The 26,678-nt window shown below is 46.2% G+C and overlaps 2 protein-coding genes and 1 pseudogene across 6 annotated transcripts in view; 1 reads left to right on the forward strand and 2 right to left on the reverse strand.

Annotated features, from left to right (window-relative positions):
* Window positions 1-18,653, reverse strand: part of LOC122899404 (metal regulatory transcription factor 1) — a 41,691-nt gene extending 23,038 nt beyond the window's left edge. For both annotated transcript variants that reach the window (XM_044237070.1, XM_044237069.1), the window contains exons 1-4: window positions 18,568-18,653; window positions 16,501-16,959; window positions 1,343-1,581; window positions 88-219 (exon numbers count right to left, since the gene is read on the reverse strand). In XM_044237070.1, the coding sequence (XP_044093005.1) occupies window positions 88-219; window positions 1,343-1,581; window positions 16,501-16,908 (779 nt within the window). In that variant the 5' untranslated portion in view covers window positions 16,909-16,959; window positions 18,568-18,653. The remainder of the gene's footprint in view (window positions 1-87; window positions 220-1,342; window positions 1,582-16,500; window positions 16,960-18,567) is intronic.
* Window positions 18,654-20,641: 1,988 nt separating this feature from the next.
* LOC122899408 (type II inositol 1,4,5-trisphosphate 5-phosphatase) overlaps window positions 20,642-26,678 on the reverse strand; it is a 47,112-nt gene continuing 41,075 nt past the window's right edge. For all 4 annotated transcript variants that reach the window (XM_044237076.1, XM_044237079.1, XM_044237078.1 and 1 more), the window contains 6 exons: window positions 25,940-26,175; window positions 24,850-24,963; window positions 22,927-23,011; window positions 22,434-22,561; window positions 21,243-21,354; window positions 20,642-20,994 (listed from right to left, as the gene is read on the reverse strand). In XM_044237076.1, the coding sequence (XP_044093011.1) occupies window positions 20,879-20,994; window positions 21,243-21,354; window positions 22,434-22,561; window positions 22,927-23,011; window positions 24,850-24,963; window positions 25,940-26,175 (791 nt within the window). In that variant the 3' untranslated portion in view covers window positions 20,642-20,878. The remainder of the gene's footprint in view (window positions 20,995-21,242; window positions 21,355-22,433; window positions 22,562-22,926; window positions 23,012-24,849; window positions 24,964-25,939; window positions 26,176-26,678) is intronic.
* On the forward strand, window positions 24,007-24,081 carry LOC122901589 (annotated as a pseudogene).

Below are 26,678 nucleotides of genomic sequence, written 5' to 3' on the forward strand. Positions count from 1 at the left end.
TTTCTTTCTGCTTCGAAAAATGTCAGGGCCCATGGAGACATCCAGCTGCAACCTGGTCAGCGACAAACAGAGAGCAGTTCGACTCACCGAAATGGCTTTTCTCCTGTATGTGTTCGGATGTGCTTCCTCAGATCGCTGAGTGTGGTGAAGTACTTGCTGCAGCCTTCAGATTCACAGTTAAACGTTTTCCCTGTGTGAAGCCTCTGATGTGCTTTCAGCCTGAGAGACAGCCCAAGAGACAAAGTCCCTCCGGCATTTGCATAATGTAGGACAGAGCCCCACCCCCGTTAGCTTACTGTGCTTCAGGATCCAGGGCGTGGGAACCCTACATCCTTAATATATTAGTATCCCCAGTTTTCTTGCTTGAAGAGAAATTCAGAGAAGTATGTAGCCTAGTGGTAGGAGTGTGACTGTGCAGCCAAACTGCCTAGGACTCAAATCCTGGTCCCACTTCCTACTGGGTAGAGGCCTCCAACCAGTTACAAAACCTCTCCGCTTCTTACTATCAGTGCTATGAGGATTCGCACTCAGAACAGTGCTTAGCGCAGGGTGAGTGCTTCCTAAGTGTTAGATCTTGCCAAAGTTGAAGACTAACAGGAGCCTCCTGATACAAACAGTGTAAAAGAGAACTGGCCAAAGTGTGGTAGAAAAAAGTTAACTTCAAGGTGATGAAGGAAAGAAAATGACAGAAGCCTTTGGACAAGATCCTGAGCCAAGGGGAAGCAACAGTGCAAGTATTAAAATCCCCAGGTCAGGGGCGCCTGGGTGGCTCAGTGGGTTAAAGCCTCTGCCTTCAGCTCAGGTCGTGATCCCAGGGTCCTGGGATCGAGCCCCGCGTCAGGCTCTCTGCTCAGCAGGGAGCCTGCTTCTACCTCTCCCTCTGCCTGCCTCTCTGCCTACTTGTGATCTCTGTCAAATGAAAAAATAAAATCTTATAAATAAATAAATAAAATCCCCAGGTCAGTATGTCACTCCAGGAGAGGCAAATCTGAATATAAAATGTACTATGCTTTCTAACCAACTCCATATAGGTCAATCTTTAAGTAACAAGTTCCTCCAGAGAATTTTAAACAGTTGGGAGAGCACAGCTGTGCATTTCATTTTATTTTTTAATTTTTTTAAGTAGGTGCTACACCCAGCACAAAGCCCAGCACAGGGCTTCAACTCACGGACCCGTCATCAAGATCTGAGCTGAGACCAAGAGTTGGATGCTTAATGGACTGAGCCCCCAGGTGTCCCCCCAGCTGCGCCGTTTCGAGCGCTGGAAGTGCCCATCTGCACTGGGCAAGGAGAGGACTCTGTAATCACAAGGGCAGGGGCAGGGGCTGGAGAAGAGGCCGACCTGTACAGCGTGTTGAACGCCTTCTCACAGCCCTGCACGTCGCACTCAAATGGCTTCTCCTTCGTGTGCACTCGCACATGGATCCTGAGGCTGTAGGAGGTGAGGAAGGCCTTGCCACAGCCCTCCTGATTGCAGACAAACGTGTACTCTCCTCGGTGAGTCTTCTGATGGGTGCGCAGGTTGCCTGCTGTGCTGTAGGTGCGGGGACAGCCCTCAAAGGTGCACTGGTACCGCTTTACCTGGCAGACAAAGGACACCTCATCAACAGGACAAAAGAGCTGCCCAAGGCCTAACTCCTCCCAGAGTCTGTCTCCCAAGAAATGTGGACGACACACTGAGGCTCCTATCAGAAAACCACCCCTAGCAACAAAGCAAGGGAATCTTCCCCTTGATCGAATCACGCCAGAACAAAGAGTAAGTCATAAGGATGAGAGAAGCCTATAGGCAGATGAATATTCTAAATGAATATAAGAAAGGGGTTTCCTGACTCTAGTATATGTCCAGCAGCTAAAGGTGGGTCCACACTGTCACAATCACTTACAGCAAAATAACATTTTGCCCCCCCCCTTTTTTTTTAAAGATTTCTTTATTTTAGAAAGAGAAAGAGAGACTCAGACTGTGTGTGCAGGGGGTGGGGACAGAGAGAGTCTTAAGCAGACTCCAAGCTGAGCACGGAGCCTGCTGCGGGGCTCGATCTCCTGACCTTGAGATCACATGACCCTGAGATCACGACCTGAGCCGAAAACAAGTGCTGAGCTGGACGCTTGACTGACTGCATCCCCCAAGGCATCCCTTGGCTTTGTTTTCAGGCTTGATTAAACAACCCTGCCTTGGGGCGCCTGGGTGGCTCAGTGGGTTAAAGCCTCTGCCTTCTTCAGCTCGGGTCATGATCCCAGGGTCCTGGGATCGAGCCCCACGTCGGCTCTCTGCTCCGTGGGGAGCCGGCTTCCTCCTCTCTCTCTGCCTACCTCTCTGCCTGTCAAATAAATAAACAGAATAATTTAAAACAAAACAAAGCAAAACAAAAAACCCTGCCTTATGGCAGCCCACCTTGACGGGAACTGACCAATGTTAAACTGGGTCTAAACCACCCTGACACTGATATACTCAGTCATCAAGCAGTATCTCCCTAGCATAGCTTCCACTGCAAAGTTTCAAGTCCACGAAATGAAAATACTGTATGATGAATTTCTCAAGAGTATTTGCTGGTATATGACATTTCTCAAAATGCCAGCCTCTCGGTTTCACTTTCACCGCCAAACTTCTTGAGAGGGTGGCATACATGTGCACCTCCATCTCCCTCGAGGCCCACATACTCCTTAACAACTTGGCAAGCTGCTTTTACTGCATGAAATTATTCTCTTGCACTTCCCAGTGGCCAGACCCTTCCATCCTTCGCCATTTGCCTTCCCTTATTTGCAAACCTCTCCCATCACCCTCCCATCCTGAAAACCTCTCCTTCACAGCACAGCAATTCCACAAGGCTCTCTTTATCTTCTTCTCCTCCTCTGAGCCACGCCTTTCCCTTCCCAGTGATATGTAGGTTTATTCTGGAACTTACCGCTCCCCTCCCAGACCCTCCCCTGCCTGCCCCCATGCAGTGGGCAGCAGCCTCACACGCGGCTGGAGGAGACTGAATTTCCCGCACTTACGTTCCAGACCTTCCGCAGGTCATTTTGCTTCGCTGAGCCTCAGTTCTTTATTTCTCAAATGAGTATTTTTTTTTAAAGATTTTATTTATTTATTTGACAGAGAGAGAGATCACAAGTAGGCAGAGAGGCAGGCGGGTGTGTGTGTGTGTGTGTGTGTGTGTGTGTCTCTGTGTGTGTGTGTGTGTGTGTGTGTGTCTCTGTGTGTGTGTGTGTGTGTGTGTGTCTGTGTGTGTGTAGGGAGCGGGACTCGATCCCAGGACCCGGAGATCATAACCTGAGCCGAAGGCAGAAGCTTTAACCCACTGAGCCACCCAGGCGCCCCTCAAACGAGTATTAATGTGTGACCCGCCTGTCTCACGGTGCTGTGGAGCAGAACGAAATGAGATCAAACATTTGAGAGAACCCAGCGGTAGACGTGACGCCGTACACACCTGGGTGACAGCACATTCTACTCTTCAGCTTTTGCCAACATCTCCATCCTTTGACCTGACCTTGCGCCAAAGCCTCAGTCTCCGCATCTCCAGCTACACCGTTAGTACTCCTTGCACAATTACTGAACTAGCAGGTCCCAGGCAACAAGCTAGATACCATATGAGATAAACAAAGGAACCAGACAAAATTCGCTGCTTTTAAGGAGTGCCAATTTTTAGGAGGTTGATGTGCACAAATTATTACAAACTGTGCTGAACCGGACAACAGATATTTGCCCAAGGGGGCTGGGGAATATAAAAAGGGGAAACCTAACCCTTCTTGGAAAGACTGGAAGTGGTAAAGGCTCAGAAGCTGAGGTCCTCTCTTTGAAGTGTTTTTTTTTTTCAGTTGCCAGTTTGTTTTAGGGATAAACTGAAAATGTGTTCTGCAGATAAACCAGGAAGAGAAGGGCATTCTAGAAAGCACGGGGACACAGGGCACCTGGGTGGCTCAGTAGGTTACGCATCTGACTTCAGCTCAAGTCATGATCTCAGGGATGTGAGACTGAGTCCCACATTGGGCTCGCTGCTCGGCAAGGAGTCTGCTTCTCCCTCTCCATCTGCAACCCCCTCTCAAATTAAAAAAAAAAAAAAAAGAGGTGACACCTTGGGAACTGCATGGAAAGAGGAATAGGTGTGCTGGTACAGGGAGCCACAAACATACCTGTAGCATGTAAAAGGCTGGAAGGAGAAGGATCTAGAAAAATAAGGTGAGTCCTCCTTAGTCAAGCCCTGGAGTAGAAGAGTAGAACAATGGGGGCTCACCAACGGATTTCAACCAAGAGAGCAACATATCAGATCTGCGGTTTATGAGAGATCCTTCTGGAAGCCTAGGGGAAGATGGACTGGAAGGGTAAAAGAACAGAAAAAGGGGGAGGAATAACTGGCCGTAGCAGCAACTGGGTACTGAGGAGCGGAAGGGGTGAGGGGGAGGCAAAGTCGAGGTCAAGAGTATGGCCTGGATGACTAAACAGATGGTCACGCCACCAAGTTGGGGATGGATGGAGAGTGGAGAAGAGATGATGAGTTGGCTGTAAAGTGCTGCCAGGACTTCCATGTAGAAATTTCTAGTAGATAGACATACAGGCTGGAAGCTGAAAGGAAAGCCTATGGCAGGAGTCATCGGTACACATAGCTGACTTTACCTATATACCAAAGCAGGCTCGGGTTCTGCCACTTCTTGTGTAATCTTGGGAAAATTACTTAAGCATACTAAGCCTCACTTTCCCTATTTATAACATGAAAGAAACAAAACCTATCTTTTTAGGTCTGTTGTAAGGATCAGGAATAATTTGCATAAAGCAAAAATATAGTGACAGGCATATCATAGGCATACAATAAAATAACAGCTCTTGTAAGAGGACAAAGGCTAGACCTTGTAAGTCACCAAGTCACCAATGCGTAAGGTGCTGGTAAAAGAGAAGCCACTACGGGTGAGTGGGGAGAGGGGCGGGGAAAACAGGAAGAGTCGCCAAGGAGAACGATGGCACAGAATCCAACAGAAAAAGGATCTCAGGGAAAAAGAATGATCAAAACATGAAATGTCCGAGAAAGTAACCAAGATGGGAGTGAGGAAACTCCTGGATCCAGCACTAGGAATCACTAATGGCTTAGCAAGTCTAGTTTTCATGGACTACTGGGGCCCGAAGTCTGGAAGAAAGTAAATAAATCGAAGGTGAGTGGGAGGCAGACATGAGAGATGGGACAGCAGGAGCAGAGTGGACTTCTGAGCTGATGCCCATTTCCTTCCTTCTTTTCCTTCTTTCTCTTTTCTTTTTTTTGAGTAGGGTAGGTCCTGAGCACATTTGGAAGAAGAAAGGTCCTGGGAAAAAAGAGAAGCTGAGGACCTGAGAGGAATATAAAGAAGAGAAGGATATTTAAAAGGCTGGTGGAGGGAAAAGCCTCAGATGGGAAGAGGCACAGGTAGCTTGAGAACTGAGAGGGACTGAGGTAAGGACAGGTATGTTCAAGGGCGTACAAGGTTTCTATAAAGGGCCAAATGGTACATATTTAAGGCTTTGTGGGCCATGCAGACTCTGTTCCAACCACTCGACCCTGCTGCTACTATGTGAAAGTAGCCACTAACAATGTATGAATGGACAAGCCAGGCTGTGCTCCAGAAAAACTTTATTTACGGACAGTGGGATTTGAATTTCATATAGTTTTCATATATCACGAAATACCATTCTTCTTCTGATTTAAAACAAATCATTTGGGCGCCTGGGTGGCTCAGTGGGTTAAGCCGCTGCCTTCAGCTCAGGTCATGATCTCAGGGTCCTGGGATCGAGGCCCGCATCGGGCTCTCTGCTCGGCAGGGAGCCTGCTCCCTCCTCTCTCTCTGCCTGCCTCTCTGCCTGCTTGTGATCACTCTCTGTCAAATAAATAAATAAAATCTTTAAAAAAAAAAAATAAATAAATAAAACATTTAAAAATGTAAAAGCCATTCTACACACACAAGCATCCGGACGGTTTGGCCTGTGGGCCATAGTCTGCCAAACCCTAAAACCTGTGGGTGTGGGGAAAGGAGGAGCCCTAACTCCTCCCATCTCCCCTCCCACTCCCTGTCTCTTCTGTCCAACCCCCAACACAACCTTGCACAAGTGCCCGCTCACTTTCTGTTCGGCAGCCTTCCCGCTGCGACACAGGAGGTGCTCCATCAACATTTGCTGAACTGACTGACTGACCTACCAGTCCAGGTGTTCTCATGTCTCAGTGCCTAGGTCTGAAGCCAATCGTTCCCAGATTTGTTCTAAAAGGGTATTCTCCACATGCCACCTCTATGCTCAGATGCTAAAGTCCCTTTGCCTGATAGTCAAGTCACCCCTCCCCAGGTTCTCTTCCGCCTTCCCACACATGACCCCACGTGACTCCACCATTAGCCCGGCAGGAGGCTCTGTCTGAACCTAGAGGCAACAGGACCCTCTTCCCCTAATCACCACAATGAATCCCCACTCACTGCCTCTGCCCTCTCCCCGTTCTCTCTGCTGGAAATGCCTGCTTCCTTCTCTGCTTTTCTGAGTCTCTCTCCCCCTTCCATTCAGGCCTCACTACCTCCAAGGTGCTCCAGGATCAACACATGTGGAAGTGACAGTGCCCTTCTCTGAATTCCAATCATATTAAACTATACCTCCCTTGTGGCACTTAGCCTGTATTATTAACTATTCTCTCATGCCTATATCCTAATTTCCCATTAAGACTGAAAACCTCTCTAGTTCTGCCAGGCAGAGATTTCAAAATAGTCACCGACCAGGAAGGAGAAGCTGCAATAAAGGAGCACTGTGTCTCCATCAGAGCGCATCAACGATGGCGGCTGATGAGAGCAGACGCTCATTCCTAACATGCGACTGCGCTGATCACTTTATAAGAACTGTGCAATCAATCATTAACCATCCCTCCCTGTCTCCCTGCCCTGCCAACCCCTACTCCTGTCCAGGATTTCCACTTGGCCACCTCAAGCTTCCATTAAAAGTTCCTTCCTCAAGGAACTGCTTGACATCATTACCTCTTTAGTTGGTGGGCACAGCAGAAGGTGGAGAACATGAGGCTCTAAATAACCACCTGTTGAGTTAAATGCAGGAATGGCTACTCGCGTGGTGGACTGCAGGCTCCATGAGAGCAGGGCCTTTATCTGTGTTGGTCATAGCCCCAGGAGCTGGCCTTGTGGAGGAGTGGCACACATTCACATTTGTTGAATGAATGGTAACACAAACACAAACACAAACCAGCAAGACTTAATGCTGAGGAAAGTAGTGACAGAGTGACAAATGACAAAGGAAGGATGGTCAACTAGGTCAAATGTAGCAGAGATGACTACTGAAGCATTTTTTGGGTTCGCCTAACTCACTAGATCATAAGCGCCCCCCCCCCCAGCAAGATTAGCTTCACTGGAGGAGTGGGACCAGAAGCCAAAATGTAACAGGCTGAACAGCTGGGGGAAAGCAAAGAACTGAAGACCATGAATATAACCACTCTTTCAAGGAACCTGGCTGTGGAGAGAGAGAGGAGAGAGAGTTGGGAGAGGACACAGACTGGGAAAGGTATTTGTGTTTCAAGGTTGGGGAGACAGGCCCACTGACAAAGCCAATGCCTGCTCCCTGCTAATGTGCTGAACAGACAAGCAATCTCTTACCCCATAAGGAGGGAGGCTATAAATGAAAGTCATTATTCTGGGTCTTTCAGAATCATTTTTAAATAGCACCAAATTTCACAAAAGGGAAAACTAAACCTCCTCAAACTGGATCAGAACAGGAAGTTGCAAAAAACATGTAAGTTTTCACGGTTACAGAGAAGAGGTATTGCAACATACGGTATATTTAAATACAAGTAAGGTTTATCGTGCTTTCAAAAAATAATGTCGCAGGGATTATATTGTCCAGGGTTCTAGGCATACAGCAAAACCAGTCCATGCTCTCAAGGAGCTCAATGTCAGAAGGAGAATCAAACAGAGAGACAAGACCAATATGGTATGAGAAGTTGGGCTGATAATGGATGTGAGAACAGGGGAAAAGAATCTAACTTGGACATGGGGGCCACTGAGAAAGGTTTCTCGAAAGAAGTTATGCTCAAGCTGAATCTAAAGAAAGAGGTGACACATAATTCACCTTCAAAATTAACTAGCATTGTCTATAATATGGACCTAATGACACTGACGATTCCACTGGATAATAAAGACTGCATTTCTTTAAAAGAGCTGAAGACTTGCCATCACCTTAACTTTCCTGTGTGACCTCTAACACTTGTTGATTACTAAGCTAAAGAGCTGGGGGTAGGGGTGCGCAGGGTAGGCTCACTGAGGACGGGGTCTAATGTTATAATGGGCAAGAAGCATGAGCTTTCAGAGAACTGATACTGCTTTACTCAGGAGTTCTGAGTAGTTCTGGAATATAGAAATATTTAACAAAGATGACTGCCTGGTTAAGCCAACAGAATCAGAGAAGGAAAGGTAAATGAGACAAGCAAAAATGAGAAAATTAAACACTAGACTCCAAGAGACAAAAGCTTAAAAATTTTCAGAAAGATAAAAAGGTTGGGTTTCTGCTGGAGGAAAAAGAAATGAGAGATCTAGAGAACTAGATGTGACCCTCCTTACCAGCCCCATACTCGAGGAGTCTCTGGTCCTGAGCACCCAGTGCACGAACATTCTCACAAATCAACAACTGGCCTGGTCCTGATGGCTGTTGGAGCTACCCATTCCTCCTCCCCAACGCTGGAGACTTCCTACCCATCTCCCAGATACCAACTCTGTTCCCAGGCTGTCACTGATCTCATTTCTTCTACTGTACAATGTGCAACCACAGAGCTCAAAGTGGAAATTTTTTTTTTTTAGGATTTTATTTATTTATTTTTTTAAAGATTTATTTATTTATTTATTTGACAGAGAGAGAGAGAGAGAGAGAGATCATAAGTAGGCAGAGAGGCAGGCAGAGAGAGAGGAAGGGAAGCAGGCTCCCTGCTGAGCAGAGAGTCCGATGTGGGACTCGATCCCAGGACCCTGAGATCATGACCCGAGCCGAAGGCAGTGGCTTAACCCACTGAGCCACCTAGGCGCCCTAAGATTTTATTTGACAGAGATCACAAGTAGGCAGAGAGGAGGAAGCAGGCTCCCTGCTGAGCACAGAGCCCGACGCAAGGCTTGATCCCAGGACCCTGGGATCATGACCCGAGCCAAAGGCAGAGACTTTAACCCACTGAGCCACCCAGGCACCCCTCAAAGTGGAAATTCAAGAGATTTGACTGCCCTCATTTCTTCAACAGGCCTCCCATTGCCTACCACCAGAGCTGGAGTCACACAGTACTTCCCACACCTCAGCCTTTTACACTCGCAGAACTAACGCCTTCCTGCTGCCCCGTTTCAGGGCTAATAGGCCTCGGTGGCTCAGTCTCCCCTCTGTCCTTACAAAGGTGGTGTGTTATGTTACAGCAGCACAGGCTCTGGCATCCAGAACATCCTCGGTTCAAATCTCATCTTATCACCTGCTACACTAAGCGTGTCTTCTTCATCTGTAAAATGAGGGCTACGGTACCTATTTCATAAATTCTTATGAAGATCACATACAAGCCATGCTGAAGCCCCTGAGCAGGCGCTCCGCGGATGCTGGCTGTCTGGCCCTCTCACCATAGCCGGCATATCTGGAGTCCTCGATCCTTAGCTCTAGGGGCCCTCAGCTTATAAAACAAGTAAGTCATGGGGATGCAGCACACAGCAGGATGACTGCAGGTAATGGTATCATACGGTGCCACCTGAAAGCTGCTGAGAGAACAGGTCTTAAAAGTTCTCACCGAGGGGCGCCTGGGTGGCTCAGAGGTTTAAGCCGCTGCCTTCAGCTCAGGTCATGGTCTCAGGGTCTTGGGATCAAGCCCCGCATCGGGGTCTCTGCTCAGTGGGGAGCCTGCCTTCTCCTCTCTCTCTGCCTGCCTCTCTGCTTCTTGTGATCTCTCTCTCTGTCAAATAAATAAATAAATTTTTAAAAAAAGGTTCTCACCGTAAGAAAAAAACCTGCAACTATGTGTGGTGACAAGACTTACTGTGGGGATCATTTCAGTGCGCACAAATACCGAATCACTATGTTGTATATCTGAAACTAATAAAATGTTACATGTCAATTATCTCGCAATTAAAAAGGTGGCGGGGTTTTTTTGTTGTTGGTTTTTTTTTTTAATGAGTCCCCATCTTTTGCCTGATACTCCAACTGCCCACTGATGGGAGTAACTTTCAGTGGCCGGGTGCTAGGGAAGTCAAAGGGAACGGAATACCTGTGGCAAGGGCTGGTGCACACAGAACCCCACAGAAGGACTACAAACTTTTGATTATAAACAGAGGTTCACATTCCACAGCGATATTAATACAACAGCTCAGCTAACCAGAGGTTACTGGGAATTCTGCAGGCTGTCTCCTTGTTTTCAGAAAAAAAAAAATGCTTCCCAAAGATTTCCTAACGAAGGCCATTTTATTAACCTCCTCTTAAACAGGAGATTACCTGTGAACCTCCTTTAAGAACCCGTGGGCCCATGAGGAACAGAGAGTAAATGAGCATTCACTGAACAACCACGGTGAACCAGACACTGGGCTCAATGTTTTATGCACATACTGCTGTATATTTATATATGAATAAATCTCATCTAATCTTCACAAAATGCAACCGGGATATTTTTATTTCAATTTTACAAAAGAGGAAACAGAGCAGCTTGCCCAAGGCCACACAGAATAAAGCAGAGCAAAGATGGAACCTAAGTCTAAATTATCCCTTTGCACATCACAGAAGAAACAATTTCAAGAATAGGCTTGATTTTCAAATGAGAAAAACATTAAAATTTGGGCTTTTTCTCCAATGTCCTACACTACCAAAATGTTAGCAATAACCAAGAGGTACAGCTTATATAAAACGTCAATTTGAGACCTGTTTATTCCTGAAGCACCATGCTATAAAACCAGTATGTACACAAAACCACTCTGTCCCTCTTCCAGGCCAGGGGGCTTCAATGATGCAAGTGCCCATGGCTATGGAGAGCTATCACCACGCATACAGACTTGTAGGGAAGTGCAGAGATGGCTTCTCCCCATGGTAAATGGAAAATGCTTCCTGCCCCGGGTTCCTACATCCCTCCCCCCCCAACCCTGCACAGACAGCCTCTGGCAGTCTCCCTGCTGGAGTCCCAGCCCTTCAGGGCAGGAACTATTTCTCTGTCCTTCCTGATCGTGGACAAAAGTAGGGACTCCATAAGTAAAAGCTTGTGGAAAGAGTGAATGGCTCCTTAACACCAAAATTTCAAGCAGCAACAGTCCCAGTTCTGAATGGCAATTCTGTGGCAGTTCAGAAGGGAGCCTAGGAAGAAATGTAATCACAGTATGCGAAGACTAAAAGCAAGTAGCTCCCCTCTGGGAGAGTCAGCAATATCCAGGTTTGTCAGAGTGGATCATTCCACTGCCTGAGGGGCTGATAATGAGGAATGAAATTGGAACTAGGTCTCCCAAAGTAAAGGGCGATTGCAAAACACCACAGTCAAAATTCTCCCTTTATTCTTATACTTAAAATTTGTCACACTAAAGAGGAAAAAACCCCACAAAACTTCTCTTGGAGTGTCCCTGACTAATATAGCAAGCAGCCTAATTCACAAAGCATCTATGTAACCGGGCTTCTTGGTAGAAAAAAAAAGATATTATTTTCCAGTCAACACACCGGAATACTTTGGCGCCTCGTGAAGAAATAACTGGTACGGGGTTCCTGGCTTTCTTCATACTTCCTGGCCAGCTATAGAGCAGAAAAGTGGCAGGGCCAGCTAGCCACAGGGGTACATTATGTTTACCAGTATGGTTCGTACAGAGGTGGATGAACAGGTAACTGGAGAGTCCTGGCAGGTTCTCGCAAAGGAAGGGATGCAAGAAAGTTTGGGAAATCATGGGCTACCTGAACCAGCAAAAGGAAACACAGCTGCTCAGAAACCCAGAGAAGGGCATTAAAGGAGCAACCCCCTTTACAATGCTGACTTGTGTAGAATGACATATTTTGATCGGAAACTTCTCAAAGATACCCGCAGGTGGATGGTGGTTAAGACAACAAGTATGAGAAGAAGATACAAGAAATTAGAGTCAGAACGACCAGTGGGCCTGTGGAAGGAGGAGAAGACAGTATCTGTAGCCGAGTTCTGGTTGGTTTATTTTTACGCAAGACAAGCAAAAGGGGAAAAGTGAAGTAACAGGTAAGCCAACTACACACTACAGGAAACAAAAGAACAATCCAGGGTAAACAGGAAAATCAGGCTAAAATCTGACTCAGAAAATAAGCTGCTTGGGAAGCCAAGAAGACTAACTAGTTATCAAATAATCTGATTTCTCAAGAGTAACACCTGGACATGGAGATGGAAGGAAAACACCGGGTTTTAAAAAAGGGGAAAAGAGGAGGTACAGAAATCATGAGAAGTATTATCAAGCAGTCATAAACACTGCCCTCTTTAGGCCAATTAAAAGGATTTAAGTGCCTCCCCACCACTGTTGAAGCAAAAGCTAAGGTAAGATGGTGCCTTAGGAAGGCAAGTCTCCTGAAGGCCTGGTCATTCAGTAACATTTTCAAAGACTAAAAGCCACTGATGCGGCGCCCTCCATCTCCAACAAACTCCGTATCAACTGATTTTTTTAAAGTTTCTAGACTCTTCCATGTAGGTTTCACAAACAGACCGGAACAATATGGTAGGATGAAAGTACAGCAAGCTAAATCCATAGTAGATTGAACAAAGTGTTCATGGTATCCTTCACCTTATCTACTCAACATGATGTTCAAGACCTGAAGCCATCAATGGATGGTAAACCAGTCTTGCAAGTACAGTCCCCAAACTATGACGGTTCAACCACACAGTGGTGAGGAAGCAATACACATCCAGGAGAAACTGTACTTCAGATTGTGAATCTGGATTCCTCCCAGTCTAGCGGTATGAGGCAGGGTACTTTCTGCTGGGCACTAGCAGGGAGCTGTGGTTCCCCGTCAGTCCCATCATCATGAGGGTAAACAACCAATATACTTCTAGCCATTCTGTACCAATACGGCCATTGTTTGTCACTTTCAGCACAGTATACAATCAATTACACAAGCGGGTCAACACTTTATTACAAAATTGGCCATGTTAGATGACTCTGCCCAACTACAGGCTAATGTAAGAGTTCTAAGCACGTTTAAGGTAGGCTAGGCTAAGCTATGAGAGCAACAGGTTAGGTGTCTACAACACACTTTCCATGACATTTTCAACTGCTGATTGGTTTATTGAAACAACCAAACCATGAGTCAAGGAAGATCTGGAGCCTGGAGTGAGAAAGTAACAGCTCATATAAGTGATTGCATAATATCATTCCCTCCCTACCATCTCCTCCTTTCCTGCCTAGATCAGCATTTCCCAAAATGCGTTCCACAAAATACCGACCCTGGAAATGACACCTGAAAATGGGTTCCCAAGTTCAAAGTATTTGGAGAAGTCCGCATTTCCTTCCTTCGCAGTTATTAACACACCAAAAGCTCTGAGAAATTCTGTAATAAGCCTCTATCTCGATTTAACTTAATGTTTCCCAAACATTTGTTCTCAAAGACTTTCACATAGTAATCATTAACTGAGGATGGCTTCAAGTTTAGGCTCTAAGCCATGTTCACATATTCTGTGCTAAAGAAATGATTCAATCCCCCTTGAGTTGCTACTACCTCCCTCCACATACCACTACTCTTCCTCCAAATACCATAGTAAAACACACACACACACACACACACACACACACACACACACGACACTTCCTGCCTCCAGTTTCCTCACCACCCACTCACTTCTCCATCACTGGAAATCTGGCTTCAGCCCCCAGTGCTCTACAGAAAGTCTTCTCATGGTGCGAGAGAGGAGAACCAATGGCTTCTCTTCGGCCCGTCAATCCCTCTGCAGGGTCACAGAGGAACAGCCCCATTCCCTGAGAGTCTTCCCTCGCCTTCCACAACACTGTATTCCAATTCTACCCATCTCTTTGACTACGTGATCTTTGGTTCCTCTTTATCTTTTTAGCCTTTACATTTGCAGACCAACTCTGACTCCTCCCTTGAGTAAACCGCCCATGCATGGTTTGAACCCTTTGGGAATCCTGACCTAGTTTTCAACTTCAGATCCACATTTCCAATGGGCTTCTCAACTTGTTCACTTTACTTTTCCCCAAGGACTATACATTCGCTATACTCCAAAGAAGCTCATCAGTCGCCCACCAAACTTCCTCCTCTTCCTGATTCCTCTCATGATCTCACTACTCCCAGATGGTGAGGTGAGCAGTGGAGTCCGCCACTTTGTCCTCAGCCTGACATGGCAGTCGAATGGCCTCTGTTCATGCACCTACCACAGTTTACTCTAGCTACTCAACATCCAAGTCCTGAAGCTCCAACAATCCTCTGTGTGGCCCCTGAGCTAAGACAGAGAAGAAACCCGACATACTTGGAAAAATGGATGAATCCACTGAATCATATCCAATTCACGGCTCATTCTTCAAACGCCAATAATATATGAAGTTATCTTGCAGTTCAACAAAAGCTCTGGATTCTTTTCACTTACAAGGCCATTATCCTTCATCACACCCAAATGAAACTCTATTCTAAACTAGACTACCTCCTAACTGGGCAATCAAGCTACCACTGCTACAAGAGTAGTATTTCATAAAGTGCTACTCTAACCACATCACTCCTTAGCTCAAACACATTCAATGGTTTCCCACTATTTCCAGAACACAGTCCAAACCCCTTAGCATGTTATCACTGCCTCCCATATCTGGATCTCTGCTACCCTTCTGTCCTTATTTTCAATACTCCCTAAGCCCTGTGTTCTAGTCCAGGAGTAGGCGCACTCCAGCCAGTGGGTCAACTCTAGCCCACTGCCTGTTTTGTAAATGAAGTTTAATTGGAAAACACCCATTCAACATTTTGAGCCAGATCATTCTTTGTTGCAGGAGGCTGTCCTGTACACTGCTGAATGTTTAATAGGATCACTGGCCTCCACCCACTGGATTCCAGGGGCACTTCCCCAGTGTGACGACCAAAAATGGCTCCACACATTATTAAATGTCTTTTGGGGAACAAAAATGCCCTCAGTTAAGAACCACTATTCTAGAGATTTCCAAGTACAAGTTAAGAGTAAGTATGATGTCACTGCTAATAAATACAAACTATACTGCAACTGTAGGAGAGTGGCCAGATTAGGAGGTAAGAATCACACAGTATTCAGTGCTGGTTGCCTCACATTTGGGAGAATGTGCTCAACTGTGAATTTTAAGAAGACTTTGGATAACTAGAATTCACATAAGCCAAGGTGACCAGAGATGAGAAACTAGTGAAGAATGTCACAGAGGAATATTTAAGTAAATCAAGGCGATCAGCCTGTACAAGACAGGATAAAGAGAAAGCCACGATCTTTAAATATCTGTTATCCTGTCACAGGAAGGTTTAACTTGCTGTAGTTCAGGAAGGTAGAACCGGTGGGCAGTGGGTGCAGGAAGGCAGGTTTTTGGCTCTATACAAGTAAAAGCTTTCTAACAGTCAGAGCTGGCCAACAAATGCAGGAGGCTGAGTGGTGAAACATCGTGCTCTCGTCATTCTGCAAGTGTTCAAGCAGAGCCTGGATGAACTCATGGCAGAGATGCTGTAGAGAAATTCCTGCCTGAGGTGGGAGGTAGGACGAGATGGTTTCTCTCAGGCTGCTTCCAGCTCTGAGATTCTATGGCTAGCAGTGGAAAAGCCATATGGCACGAATAATAAAATTCTCCAATTCCAAGACCTTAATTACAGCATAAGAGAAAAATACTTTGCTCAATGATTTACCCTATGTCTGTCTGGTAACATTTTACATTTAGTCCCTGACGCTGCGACTACCAGTTATCTGTTTTTTTTCTAATGGACCTGTAATCAGTTCCTAGATAATGTCTATCACTACCTTTAAACCGTATCTTTCATTCTGCTAATGATCACCACACCGGTACAATTTGTACAAGGTTTTATAGTTTTCCAACCATCGTGACATACATTGCCTTACTCGCTGTTGCTAAGTACGAGCATGAACACTTATTTTAGATAACCTACTCTCATTTACTGTCTCTTGCCCGAATTTCTTACGGAAGACAGCGAGGCCTTATTATTCATCAAATATTCACTATGAAAATAAAGCATACTCTAGGCAGATACTCATCTCCAAAACAAACCATTTATCCACACCCCAGAAATAAGCCAAATCTAGTTATTTCAGCATCAAAAACATGGACTTACCTCAGTGAGATTTCTATTTTATTTATGATCTGGGAAGGAAAATTTGAAACATTGTAATTTAGCTTTCCCAAATTTCAATGTGGCCATACAAACTAAAAAGTTCCAGAAAGCAGTCAGAACAAAACGTGAAGCACATGTGTTGCTGACAAGTAAAGCCACTGCAGGTCCTCATTCCGGGGACTCCTTTATTCCCCAGCTAAAACTGCCAACACAAGTTGGGTAAGAACTTTTCTCCAAACCTAAACTGGGCCCTCACCCACTGTTTTACTTACTTCTTTACGTTTCGTTTCTGGACATTCCGACTGCAGAGTGAGAGTTGCACCTTCGATATTTCTTGGCATGGGCGTGGAACCAGGGTTTATTGTTAAATGAATCTGATCTGGTGAGATAATGTGTTGCACATAACCCTGGGACATTGCTTCATGATCTATTAGGTGAAAGCCCTCTTCACCCCCTACTAGAAAAGGCAAGTGTTCTCCACACTGTCCATCGTCATCTTCATCCTCCAAAGTGCCAGGGTCCTGCTCAATGAGAACAGTTGTCCTATCATAAACAGTTCCAGATGAGGAAGGCACCAGTCCGTTTTTGTCCACAAACCTGAGCATCTTGTCATCGGGGGTCAGCTCATCTTCCTCTGCTTCAAAATAAATGATGTTGTCGTCTGGACTGTGTTCCCCCATGGTTCAATCGTGCTCAGCCCAATTGTGAGAAATGGAAAGATAATGACCTGTCTGCAATAGGACAAAGCGAGAGTTAGAGTCAAACCCAGGGAACACCTCAGCAACCACAAGACTCATTTTTCCTCTCACGTGAAGAATAGGTCAAAGTAAATGAAAATCATCTTCCCTGGGAATAATTTTTTTTAATTTAAATTTGAAAGCATCAAGTCATTTTAAAGGATAAGCAATGCCTTAAAACAAAACAAAACACTGAAGAAGTAAGTAGCAGTTCTTAAGACCCTCCAAATATGCCTTACTACCAAACAATTCCTGAAGGGGATAAACGGCATACAACTTAAAGGCTGAGTTGTTTTAAGTCTTAAAGTAAGAAAACTCCAGTCACATATCCTTCAGATTAGACCCTGGGGCAGTGCAGTCTATTGCAGAAGTAGAACTTTGGAGGCAGGATCATCTACCCACAAATCCCAGCTTTGCCACTTACTACTTGAGTAACTTTTCTGTGTCCCATTTTTCTTATAAGTAAGGTGGAACTGCTAGTTACTTCTCGCAAAGTTATTACGGAGAGTGAAAGAGATAATGTATGTTAAGGCACGATGTCTGATTATTATAGGGAAAACAAGTGTGAATTCATTCCCTCCTTCCTAGAACAGATGTTTCAGCTTCTGGGTAGGAGGGCAGATCCCTAGTCAGGAATATTCAATGAAGATCATTTTATCTGTTAACCTTCTAAAACAATGTGGTATCCACTAGAACCTATGCCTGTATGGTGTGCTCTCTGCAGTGAGGGAATGGTGAATCTTATTTTCGTTTCTATTGCCCCTAGCACAATACACTGACACTAAGAGTTCAGGAGATGTCAGCTAAATGAATTAAAGACCTGCAGATATACTCTCTTGGGAAGACACACTCTCTTGGAAAGATACATTTTCTGAAGCTTTCCTGTTCTGGATTAGTTCTCTTTCCTTTAGCTGCAAACATACAGGTTCTACAAATGTGGTTTTGGCAGGCAGAACAGAACTGAAAAATAATCAGCACATCATTTTTAGTGTTCAGTCTGGCTTTGCACTTTTTCTCTTCTGCCCTGGGTTAGGAAGTGAACCTTTACGTAGTGGGGCGGCGAGACAGAGAGGCATTTAGCAGAGACAGGCCAAGGGATCAGATCTGGGAGGAACCGGCCCGACCCCTTGCTCTGGCTTACGCAACCCGGTAGATGCACATTTCGCTGCATCTGAGGAGAGATAAGAGCACCGGAGGCCCCGCAGGGCTTCCCTGGCACCATCAGCGGCTAAGCGGAGACCAACTGTCCGGAACAAACAAGACCAGGAGGTTTGAGGGTGGCATACGAGGAGTACAAACGGAGCACTCTTGAGAGAAGGCTGGGAAAAGGAAACTGACTGGTACAGCCCCCAGAAGGGGCTACACAGAAAAATCTGAAGACAGGCTGGGGGTCTCCAAGCCGGGCGAAGAGGGGCAGGGTCAGGGTCTCCATGGAAACAGGGAAGGGGGGCTGGATACCCATCCCTATGGAAACGGAGGAGGGGTGGGGTCCCTATGGTGACCAGACGGGGGTCTCTACTGAGAAATGCTTCAGGAGGGAGCCTAAGTCCCGCACCCCCCGGGAAGCCCCCAGCCCAGGCCGCGTCTAGTTTCGCCTTTTACCTCCGCGGCTCCCGGCAACGGCGGCAGCGGCAGCTTCTCCCCTCCCCAGCGGCACCATGATTGCCCCCACCTTCCCTGAACGTCACTTCCGCTTCCGCTTTCCGGAGGAAGGAGGGGATATTGGCCCCGCCTCTCCTTGGCGCTTCTAACTGGTTTAGGCGTGTGGGGGCGGAGCCCGAGCCTCCAATTGGCGAGTAGAAAGGGCGGGGCGGGGCGGGGTGCCGCGCAGAGATCGTGGGGCCTTAAGTTCGTCCCGCGCTCAGCAGTACCCTCCGTGTTCGCTGTCTGCAGGGTGCCGATGCGTCCGCGTTGTGGCGCCAGACGCGAGGAAAGGGGGTCAAACCTCCACAACCACTAGGGGAAAAGTAGCGTCAGCCCGGCTTGCGCCTGCCGCCCTACCCCTGGCAGCCCCACCTGTAACGGGAAGGACCCCAGTTAGCCCTCCTAATGCCAGTTCGGACCCTAAAGGGGAGCCTGCGATGCTGTGACCTTCCCGGCTTTCTACCTCTAGTGCTGAGGGGAAGCTGGGACTAACCAACGTTAACGTAGCGGGTGGGGTCAAGAAAGGAAGATGGGATCCAAATGGCAGAACCAAACTCAGCCAGAGGACGCCGCTGCCTCAAACCCCACTCCCACCATGCCCCCCCACTCGCTATCACCGGACGCCCCACTCCTTCACTCTCACTGTTGGTTCCAACTTTTTCCCTGCTGAGGACTGCCGGCTTCCACAGGACTCCCGCCCGGGCCAGTCGGCGTCACCTATTTCTCATTCCCTTTTTAAAATTTTGACCATTCAGCCTGCATCTGAGTCAAATTTCACTCTGCCAAGGAGTGTTGGTGTCCCAGAGCCCAAGAGGCGACTTTGCACGTACGTGCCTTCCTTATTCTTTATTTTTTTAATTTTTTTTTTTAATTTTAGAGAAGGAACATGAGTGGGAGAGGCAGAAGGAGATGGGAGAGAATCTCAAACCGACTCTGCCATGAGCAAGGAGTGAGGAGTGGGATGTGGGGCTCGATCCCATGACCCTGAGATCACGATCTGAGCCAAAACCAAAAGTCAGATGTTCAACCAACTGTGCCACCCAGGCGCCCCTCTCCTATCTTTTTTCAATCCCTGTTACATCTGTTAGAACCTCCCAGCAGCCACTGCCTGATTTTCCCATAAGCTACTTCTCTAGAATATTCAGAGTGGGACAACTCTGAAACTAGATTAGAGTTAAGGTGTTCAGGTCATGCCTGTACATCTCTTGCTTGAAAACTATGAATGGTGATTGTTACCCACCAGACAACTGCCTCTTTGGTCCCCTGACCAGTTGCCCCAATGCTTAAGCCACAAAAGGTCCAGCAGCCATCTCTTAAGAGACAGAAACAAGGCACCTGGCAGCTCAGTCAGTTAAGCATCTGTCTTTGGCTCAGGTCATGATCCCCCCAGTCGGGGAATCCAACCCTGAGTAGGGCACCCCACTCAGCGGGCAGTCCACTTCTCCCTCTCCTCCCCACTTACTCTCTGACACTATCTCTGTCTCTCTCTCTCAAATAAAATCTTTTAAAAAAAGATTAAAACATACAAACAACCACTGTTAAAAATACATTTATCATTAAAATATATTACATATATGAGAGAGGGGATGCATCATATACAGTTTGGAGGATTGTTGACCCGGAAAATTCCATTTGTTTCCCCAAACACCACTTTCTTCGGTACCTTCATTTTTAAGCCACTGTATTGCCCTCAGAGGCTGAGTGGCCAGCCTCAGAGTTGTTTAGTCACATCTGAGTAGGAAAGGGGGTAGGGTTTTTATATACATATATATACACACGTCCTTAGAGCCCTGGAAGCATCTGGGTGACTGTGATCTGTTTATCCAGCAGATTCCACTTGCATTCTTGCTGTCCAATTCATTCTCCCTTTAGGACCCCAAAGTTTGTTCAAATATCTGTTCAAGGGGAGCCCAGCTCAAGCTACAGGGAAGGCACTGACTATGTCCTGAAGGCAGGCTTCAGTGAGTGAGAACAAGAAACAGAGTTATTTAAAATCTTTAAAGTTTAAAAAAATAGATCTGTGTTAAATAACTGAAGTTGAACATTGACAGTCGGTTTTATTGTGGCGGATTTCCCCCACGTCTTCAGAACTCAGGGTGACAGGACTGTGACAGCCATGGTGGGGTGGGGGATGGTGTCAGGGCTCAGGAAATAGGCAGTTGCCGCTTTTGCTTCCAAGACACCTCACATCTTGTTGTGGTAGTTCTTGATCTTAAACAGGTGGGGCTGGTAATTGACTGCTTCGAGTAAAAGAGGAGAGGAGACAGGCTCAGGGTGAGTTGCAGAGGAACAGGTGAATAAATTCTTGAGCCTTCTTCTTCTCTGCCATGTCAGGCTTTTGGTGACCAGCTGGGTTTCGAAGCAGTAAGCCGCCAAATACACTAGCTGCATGAAACACACAGAAGACAAATGATTCAGCAAAAGAAACGCTACTAATTCTTGTGTTGTTGAGTTGGGAGGAGTACCTGAAAGCATTATTTTCTGCTTGGAAAAAAACTGTGTGAGGGTAAACTTGGCCCAGAGCTAGAGATTTTAGTTCCACTGCAGTGGTCTTGGGACCTTCCTCAAGCACACTTCTCATAATGAGTCTCTCAATATACAGAGATCTTTCCCACAGAAACTTGACTACTTACCTAGAATATTCTCATCCAAGTGATTTTTTGCTGATTTTTTCAGCAGTTCTCGCAGAAATGCCATCAAGTAGTTGAAGACATTTTGGTGGAATGTAGGGAGGGTAGAAATGACCTGAAAGAGGGAGAACGGGGATTTGTCTTTTCATTCATTCATTCAAACATTTGTCAGACATGTGCTATGTTCCAGGAGCTGAGTACATGATCCAAGGGACATGAGTAAGACTGTGCACAGGAAACTCCGATCACTTACCACTTGGCACAAGAGTCAAAAGAGAAGCACAGATCAAGTGCTTTGTGAATTTAGAGCTCAATAGCTTAACTATGTGCTCTCAAAAGGTTTATGGGAATAGAATAAGTTATAAGCTAGGTCTTGAATATAAGATAAAATTGGACCTGCAGAGGTAAGGACTAGGGCATTTGGGGCAAAAGAAAGTATAAAAAAATGCAAGAGAAGGAACACAGTGAGATAAGGAGAGAGAATACACAGAGAAGTCAATTTTTAGCAGGACACCCCTTGAACAGGTGCTAAGCCTGGAGGGATGGATCAGGCTAGAACTCGATGAGTACTCCAACTATCTGTGTATCATCTTTATCACTTAGGAGGCTTGTACAAGAAATATTCCAAAAGAGATTCCAATTCAGTGGATGTGGGGTGAGACTCTGGAACCTGTATTATTAGCAAGTTTTCTAGATTATTCCACCATGGCCTGTTACATGTGTGAACCATTAGGCCAGACGGTTAAAAGTCTTGCCTATTTGTTTAAGAAAATCATTCACTGGCAATGGAGAGCCAAGCGTGGTTTTTGACCAAGAGGGACGTGATGAGAGCTTTCGAGCGTGTGATCAGATTGCGGTATGAGAAACAATTGAGCAGAGGGAGAGCCAGAACGCAGAGCTTAGAACCAAGGTGAGTGGATGAGAATGGAAGACAGGTGACAGATCAAGGGAACTGGGCATGGGGGAGGTGAGCAGAGGACAACTCAGGAATGACTCAGGTTTCTGGGATGAGTCACTGGAATTCAGGGTGAAGCCACTAAAAGAAAAGGGGACGTGAGAAGAACAGGTTCGGGAAGGAGAGCTATGAAGCTGAGCTGCTAGGACACTGTATTTGAGGAACGGCGCCCACTCTGTTCCCTCAGGTCCTGTGAAGCCCAGGGCTGCAGTACCTGAATGCTCAACGCTTCTCCTCACCTGTTTACTCGCGGTGTAGTTGCCAGAACATTCCAGGCAGTTATGGTAGGTGCTGTAGCAGATGACAGGCTCTGGCAGGCTCTCCAGGAAAAGCAGCAGGGCTTCAGCTACGGAATGATTGCTGGCGGCTTTTGGCCCATCGTTAAGGAACTGGCAATGCCATGCCATGGTTAGGAAAAGGCCCAGGAGTGAGCACATGCCAGACGTGCTTGCTGCCTGCCCAGGAAGGCTCTCTGCTCAGAGCTAGGATGCCAGCCTGACATAGCGAAGGGGCCAAGCTGCTTGTCAGCTTAGCTGGGCCCTCCTGAGTTCCTGCTATATTGGTGGATTAAAGTTGTAAAGTCTTCTCTATGCAAACTTTAAGTAAGAAAAATATGACAGCTGAGGACATAAGATATGATTTTGAGCCTTAAAATCATAATCTTTCTTTTCTCTCACCTCTTAATCATATTCACACATACACACGCACGCATGCACAAATGTCTGAGGATACAGAGGCTTTCAATCATTCCAGTATCCAAACAGTCCCTGATATGCTCAAATTCTGACCTCAGGCCTGGCTGCTGGAACAGATCTTCCTGCAAAAAGAAAGTCACCAAATAATTACATTCTCAGAAAATCAATCATGATCTCCTGACCTAGAAATATGATCACCACCAAGGTGCAAAAAAGGGGCAGTGAAGTGAGGCCTTTGAATCAACTGGTAAACAATCTGAAAAAGTTAGGGCTGATGCAACGAGCTCATCCTGCCGGCCTTCCTAAGCATGCTCCCAGGACAGGTCTTTAAAGTGATAAAACATCTATTATAAAACAATAGGTAGGGAATACTACTCATAACAGCAAGGGAAAACTGAAAACGGTTTCCTGCAGTGTTGTGGAAGGATTAACCAGAAAAAGGAAAATGTGAAGAAAATATGTCATTTATAAGATGGAGAAAGTTAAAAAGATACCACCTTGCTTTGTGAAAAAAAGATTACGGCAATAAAGGTATTTCCAGGGGCACCTGGGTGGCTCTGGGTTAAGCCTCTGCCTTCGCTCAGGTCATGATGGCAGGGTCCTGGAACCAAGCCCCGCATCAGGCTCTCCGCTCAGTGGGAAGCCTGCTTCCCCCTCTCTCTCTCTGCCTGCCTCTCTGCCTACTTGTGATCTCTCTGTGTCAAATAAATAAAATCTTTAAAAATAAAGTAAAATAAAGGTATTTCCATTAGTCCTAGCATGCTTTATATTCATTTGTTTTCTTAAATGACTTAATGCCACTTAACTGAATAATAATATTCTATGTATTGTTCAAGTACACTTGAAAGGAGCTCCATGGAGAACATAAGACTACTAGCACAGTACTTAAGAATGTGACTTCTGCAGGGCGCCTGGGTGGCTCAGTCGCTGGGCATCTGCCTTTGGCTCAGGTCATGATCCCAGGGTCCTGGGGTCGAGTCCCACATCAGGCTCCCTGCTCAGCAGGAGACCTGCTTGTCCCTCTCCTACTCCCCCCTGCTTGTGTTCCCTCTCTCACTGTCTCTCTGTCAAACACATAAATAAAATCTTTAAAAAAAAAAAAAAGAATGTAACTTCTGTGCTCTCTTTGGCAGCACATACGCTAAAATTAGGACAACACAGAGAAGATTAGCATGGCTCCTGTGTGAGATTGTAGACTCCCTAGGTTCAAATCCCCATCCTGCCCAGTTATCAGCTTTGGGATCCTGACCAAGTTACGTAGCCTTCTGGACCTCAGTTCTTCATCTGAGAGCTATCGGGAGAACAAACTGAGGCAATGCTGTTAAACACTTAGAATAGTATTTGGGGACACTGTAATAAGAAGTGTGAGCGAGGGTAGAGTAAAAAGACATGTCAAGAATTTATGTTGCTCCCAAGCAGTAGAGCTGTGGTAGACTACAGTTTCTACTAGTCTCCCTATACGAATGAGTCAGTGATACAGACTGATCTGATCTCATGAAGCTGGCTCAAATCACTCTAGAAATCAGGACTCATGACTCCTGGCCTGGGGGCTCCATCTGGTCTCCTGCCTCTGTCTGGCTTAACAAGGAATTAGCCCCTCCCATTTCCATAAACTGTCAAGAGTTCCTCAAAAGGATAGGCTGATGTTCTGAGAAGGCTCCAGATGGCTTTGTACTGGGAGGACCCCAGAGGCCAGGGAAGGGTACATGTTGTGCCGTGAAGGCCATCCTATACCAGGCTGCTTCCTTTGGGGGGGTAATCAAGTGCTCTATGTAATAGCAAAGTCTCCTGGGGGTGTGAAACATGACTCTATCTGTCCCCAACTCACTCCCTTGGAAAGCGATAGCTTTCCACAGATTTGTTGGGGTAAAATCTTCTTATACCCTAAGTTCTTGGGGTTGATGTTCTTCCCCAAGGCAGTCTGGCTTCAATCAGTTCTGATTGCTTAACTACCACCTACCTGCTGGATAGCATTTTGGTACAGGTAATCAACCATCATCCAGAGCTCTTTGGGAATTCCCAAGGGGTTCTCCAACTGGACCCCATCATCTTCAGTCTGTAGGGGCATCAGAGTCTGAAAAGAAATGAAAAGCAGAGGCGCCTGGGTGGCTCAAGCGTTCAGCTCCAGTCACAGTCCCTGAGTCCTGGGATCGAGCCCCACATCAGACGCCCTGCTCAGCGGGAAGCCTGCTTCTCCCTCTCCCTCTCCCCCTGCTTGTGTTCCCTCTCTCGCTGTGTCTCCCTCTGTCAACTAAATAAATAAAAGCTTTAAAAAAAAAAAAAAAGAAAAAGCATAACACGAAGGCCCGCCCATGGACCTTCTGATAGGCTGGCTCCGATAATGGGGCAGCAAACCTGCAGAGGAAGGGATGCACTTCAATCCCCTAAGCAAACATGCTACAGGCAAAAAAAAAAAAAACAAAACTAGGTGACACAATCAAGGTACCAGAAGGTGATTTTTGAGAATTAGGAGTGGGTTATGACAAGCAGTTTCAATAAATCAGGTGAAATATGCATGATCATCTTTGAAAAAACATCCTGCCAACAGCATTTCACTGTCAGAAACAGGGAGACAGTGTGGTCTGGTGCGGTAAGGGCAGAGATTTGGGAGTCCAAAAACCCTAATGTAGGAGCCAGGTCCACTGCTAACTCACCGCGTGACTGCGAACAATCACTCTCCTTACTGGGCCTCTGTTTTCATCTTATATAAGGGAGAGGATAGAAGCCAAGAGTCCCTAAGTTAAAAAGTCCATTGGAACGGGGCAGGGGGTGGGATATGCCTATTACTATAAATCTGTTCTGAAGTAGAGCCCTTGGATTCAAACTGTCTCCACAGAAGTCCTTTGCATCTCAGAAAATTTAGTTCAGGATGATGAGGAAGCCGTGATTAAAACAAAAAAAGGAATAAAATCACAGGCCTGGGAAACTTCATATCTTACTATCCATGGCTGAGTTTCTCTAATGTACTATGTGTGAAAAAATTGAGAATATCTTGCTTCACTGGCTCGGCTGCTACAGTTCTAGATGCTTCCATACGTCATGTAACTTACCAGCTCTCTAATTGTTTCCAGTGGCAGTTCCAAGATTGGTTCCCTCATGTAGCACAGTGTATGAATGGGAGATCCAAAACAGCTGGGCAGGTAGTTCCCAGACACAGACAAGAAGTAATCCTTGCCCCTGTCCAAGTGCAAAACCAGAATGTCTTCGATTTTGTCTTCACCTGAGTTGAGCTTTGTAGCCGTGGTCTTATTTACAAATAGCTCCAATTCAATCTCAACAGCAGAATCTGAAGAAAAACATTAAAAGTAATGTTGGCTGGTGGGAGGCCAGGAGGAAAGGGGGAAAGAGGACAGCAGGCACAAGGCTCAGGCACAAAGGGCTGGGAAAGGGATTCAGAGGAATCAGCTAACCAGCAGGTATGTATGTGCTTGACATACAAGTCCAAGTGGGGACATGAAAACAACACACAAAAACATGGGAAGAGGCAACTGCTATGAAATTCAAGGACAAAGGAGCACAGCTCAAGTCAGAATTATTAATACAATCAGAAGGCATGGGTCAAAGAGCTTGCCCTGGGACAGGTCAGATGAAGACACCTGATCCAGGAGAAAATACAATGCAAGAAGCAGCCTGTGAATCGTCCACAAAAGAGGCTTCATCCCTCTGCCACACAGCACAACACAGAGTGCAAAGAAGTTAGGGGAAAGACATGAATGGTACATTCCAGGACCAGAGGGAATTTCTGGATTACCACCCCGTTATCTTTCCCTACAAGAGCGGACGCTGGGA

Source organism: Neovison vison, chromosome 2 (genome assembly GCF_020171115.1).
Source record: "Neovison vison isolate M4711 chromosome 2, ASM_NN_V1, whole genome shotgun sequence".
NCBI lineage: Eukaryota > Metazoa > Chordata > Mammalia > Carnivora > Mustelidae > Neogale > Neogale vison.